The 4,074-nt window shown below is 43.9% G+C and overlaps 2 protein-coding genes across 2 annotated transcripts in view; both read left to right on the top strand. All coding sequences in view use genetic code 11, as the record gives it.

The window, feature by feature from the left end:
- The window catches only part of EGR_10810 (hypothetical protein), a gene marked incomplete at both ends in the record, with an annotated part of 3,111 nt that extends 1,137 nt beyond the window's left edge, over window positions 1–1,974 (top strand). The window contains 2 exons of the mRNA XM_024500059.1: window positions 566–640; window positions 1,828–1,974. Of these exons, the coding sequence (XP_024345531.1) occupies window positions 566–640; window positions 1,828–1,974 (222 nt within the window). The remainder of the gene's footprint in view (window positions 1–565; window positions 641–1,827) is intronic.
- Window positions 1,975–3,234: 1,260 nt separating this feature from the next.
- Window positions 3,235–3,402, top strand: EGR_10809 (hypothetical protein; the record flags this gene model as incomplete). Its single annotated transcript, XM_024500058.1, has 1 exon — window positions 3,235–3,402. The coding sequence occupies one exon, from the start codon at window positions 3,235–3,237 to the stop codon at window positions 3,400–3,402; it is 168 nt and encodes a 55-aa protein (XP_024345530.1).
- Between the last annotated feature and the right edge of the window lie 672 nt (window positions 3,403–4,074).

Raw genomic sequence — 4,074 nt, 5'->3', positions numbered from 1 at the left:
GACCTGACCCATGGCGAATTGATAGGCTTTCTGCGCTTAGGTGGCTGCGCAAACAGGCATTCATTAAAGCCTTTAAACACCCGCTCCTCATGGAGCCAGAGAAAGGTTTTACTCCTCATTCCACGTTCGGTCAGCATGTTGTGGAATTCTACTTTGTCCACTTGATGCGGACATCCCGTAACCTACCTTTAGCATTAATGATGACGGGCAGTGAGGGTGGGCACCCAAGTTAGTGACCCATTTGCCATTTGTCCATATGATGAGAAACCATTAAGGTGTCAGCCTGAACAGGTGAAACCACATGTATTTAAGACAATCGCTTGTTAGTACTAAGAAGGCAGTTTCAGACGGTGCGACTCACACCAGAATTTGCGACATGACACAATGTTGAACAACCTGAGGTGCTCATTTGGCAAAGCATGAAGTAAAGCGATTGCTGGAGTGCCCTCGTGAATCTTTGTAGTCATGAATACTTGAATAGAGGAGTGCGTTGCGGAGAATGTGGATGAGTGAATGAACAGCGAAGCTGGTGCATGGAGGTTTTAATGAATGCTTGTGTGTGTAGCCAGCAAGGGCTAAAACAACTAACAATTTACCAGGTCGAAACGACCACATCAAAGCTATTAAATCTCCGAGTATTGTAAGCCCGTGTTTTGTGCAAACCTGTCCATTTAACTTTTTCCATTTCCATTCTCACTATCTCAAGTCCAATTGCTCGTTTGCTGCCATAATTTCTGCTTCCTTTACAGGAACAAAGCTATTGCCACAGTTTGTGAAATTCAGGTAGTCCCTTCTATGTACTGGGGGCAAAGTTGAAGGCTGACACATCATCGAGGGAAACGTCACGGAGTGAGATTCACCTCAGTACAATCACTGCAACAAGGTGGGAGTCACTTCTTACATGAGGTCAGGTGCGGTACACTCGATGTGGATGCATAAATAGCCGCTCTAAGATTCCATAAACGGGCGCAAATGGCTAGTCCACAAGGATCGCACAACTGTTGTATTATTATGTGGGGCCGTCAGACGAAACTAATTGCGTCTGAATTAGGCCAGGTGGATAGAACCCTGGTTTGGGACACCCCTTTATTTTGTTTTTTGGAGGTGTGTATGCATAAGAAGTACATGAAATAATGTTGAATGATGGTTCTACTTCTTTTGATACGGTTAGTTGATTACTGCTTGGAGTCTTTCCATCGCTACTCTTACGCATCAGATCGAACGTGTTATTTGCTTTCTCCAAATATGGGACAGCAAAAACAACAACGCTATGTACGTTTGTCCTGCCAAAAGGACGAATAGTTGATCAAATAAATAAAATTAAAGGTACTGAAAAATTTTCCCCTGCTCTGCAAATTGTAGCCGAGAATTGGCTAAAATACAGCGGTGCTGGACTACCCTGGTGATATCCTTAAATACTCAGCATCTTCGATCTCAGTAACTTTCGATTCAGCTGAACTCCACTGCTGAATTACCAACAGAGTCGTATGCAGCTCTCATTAGATCTTCTTCCTTCATGGGCACTTTATAATGTTTTCTGAGGGTACTCTCCAGTCACCGCCTATTGGCCTCAGCATTTCCTCTCCCAACTTCAAACATGCCAAGCATTTAGAGCTTCTGACCGTGTGCAATTTAAAATTACACCTTATTTATCCACCTTAACAACAAACGGCAATGCAAATTGATTGATTTTACTAAAAGTTGACCCTTAAATTCATTCCTGGCACCACAAATTGAGGCATTTATTTCGCAACTAGGCAGTCAGCCATACCACATTGTCACATGCAAAAGTAAATTCCATTTAAATTTCTCTCCTAACTTCTTCAGTTAAGCCGAAATATTTTATTGCTAAAACTGCCAGCAGTATCGGTGTTATCTCTCCATCAACGTGTTTATCAATCCAATTCCAATTGTGACTTCAAGTCTCCAATTTCCGTTGCATTTACTGCAGCAGAAATATTGCAATGTCTTTGAATTTTAGGTGTTGCCTCCTGTGTACTCCACTTTGTCTCCCAAAAAAAAGGAATTGACATTTGGATGCGATGACTGCTGACGCAAGTACTTCAAATGCGTGGCTCGGTCCAGCCAATCAACACGCGACTCCTCGGGTAACCACACCCACCTTGCATCTGTCCTTAGGTAGCTCCACTCGATTTGGATGTGGCAAGGGGCGCCCTAAAAAGCAAAGTGCAACAATTCTGTTGTGGGAACACATTCTATCACCACATTCCTCCAAGTCTCATTTGCTTGGTTGTCTTCGCCTGTTTCACTATGGGGCTTGTTCTTGTGCTCTCAGCTCTGCCAGTCACATAAGGCGTGGTGTCAAGTAGTCGAAGTGAATGATGAGCAATGCAGTTTGCACGTAGGCACAATAGCGGCACCAATTGTTAAGGCTGCATTTCAATGGCAATCCTCATCCCCTAATTAATGGCTACTTTCTATCAAGAGCAACCGTCAAATACAACATTTTCCATTTTCTTCTGTCGCCTTTCACTTATCTATTCAAGTGACCAACTGTTCGAGCTAAAGTTTAGTGTCTGTTATTACGTGTACATTTCTTGACTATCTCCTTAAGGGATAGAAGGTGCGAGGGAGAAGGTGGAGGAGAAAGAAAATTTAAACGGAGAAGGAAGGAAAAAGAGAATTTGGGCTGTGACCATGGCGGAGGAGTGCCTTCACAAGGACGCATCGCATGGGAGGAAAGACAGGCAAAACGTTCAAATGCACAAATTGTTAACTCCCCTCTCACGAATACAAACATTTAAATGAGATGAGAACCAATAAATGATCCCAAAGGGCTGTGTAAGATTGCAGCTTGCTTTCCGACTCCAAATGATGCAGTACACCAACCATTCAAATCTGGATTTGTACTTCTCCATTTGTGCTGGGGACAGTAGGACACCCAAAAAGGGTTATAGCATTCGGAATACAAATTTCTAACTCATTACATGGGCATTAAAGACATGAAGGTATCACCAGTCATGAGTCCATATGTTGGCAATTCTACACTGCTGCATTTCTGTCACCTACACCACAACACGGAGCCAACACCACTGCTCCAGTCAGCGCTCAACTAAAGGTGTGTTCAAGGCGGAGCCTGCATAGCGCGTCATCACTTTTGAGTACGCAGTCGCAAGTCATTGAGGAGAGGCTGGAAACCCTAACCCATCAAACTTAAGCGTAAGTGCCAATTCTACACAGCTGTGATTTTGGCTGGCATTGAGATTTGTCACTATGATTGGTAGGCATAGCATGAACCTCTACTTGGTGCACCTTCTTGCGGACAACGTGAAACCCATTGCCAACATTAATGATGACGAGCGATGTGTGTGGGAGACCTCACCACCTCGTTGGTTAACCCTTCGCCATTCTACCGTGCAATGGAGAAACGGTAAATCGTAGCACCGATTTGATTCCTTGCATTCAGAACCGCCAGCCTGTCTAGCCATAATCACGCGTATTTTAGAGCGATCACTCGTATGTACTAAGAAGGCACCTTCAAATGGAGTAACCCACACTATAAGCTTATGACCAGACCCCTTGCTTAACTGACTGTGGCGCCCACACGAAAAATATGGAGTAAAGTGATTGCTACCAACTAATGCATAAATGAACGAGGCAGTTTGGTGAGGTGGATGTGGGTGAGTAAATGAAAGTCAAAGTGGGTGGACGAATGCCTTAGTGAGCACCGGTGTACGCTGATGCCAAAAGACAAAGCGAGTTACAATGAACAAGAGGTTGCGGTGAGGGTTAAATAAGTACATCAAGAATTTTGTAAAGTCGAGTATGACAGAGTCGACTAAAAGGAGGTGATTTAATGTGCCAATCTCTCCATTTCACTCATCTTATCCTCATGGTCACGAACCGGGTTCCTCCATTGCCATTATAAGCTGCACGCGCTCTCAAACTGATTGCGCATTTTTTCGTAGTCCTCCTTTGTAGCCTGTTTCTCGGTGTTGGTCCACCTAATCATCTCCTCACACTTTGCAAGTGTATTTTGACGGTACTCCACTGATATCTTCTGCTTTATCTCCTCTTTCTCCAATTTCCTCTTCATGCTGTAGATGCAGTCCA

Source organism: Echinococcus granulosus (genome assembly GCF_000524195.1).
Source record: "Echinococcus granulosus chromosome Unknown EG_S00274, whole genome shotgun sequence".
Taxonomy (NCBI): domain Eukaryota; kingdom Metazoa; phylum Platyhelminthes; class Cestoda; order Cyclophyllidea; family Taeniidae; genus Echinococcus; species Echinococcus granulosus.
This window is presented reverse-complemented; position numbering and strand designations above follow the sequence as displayed.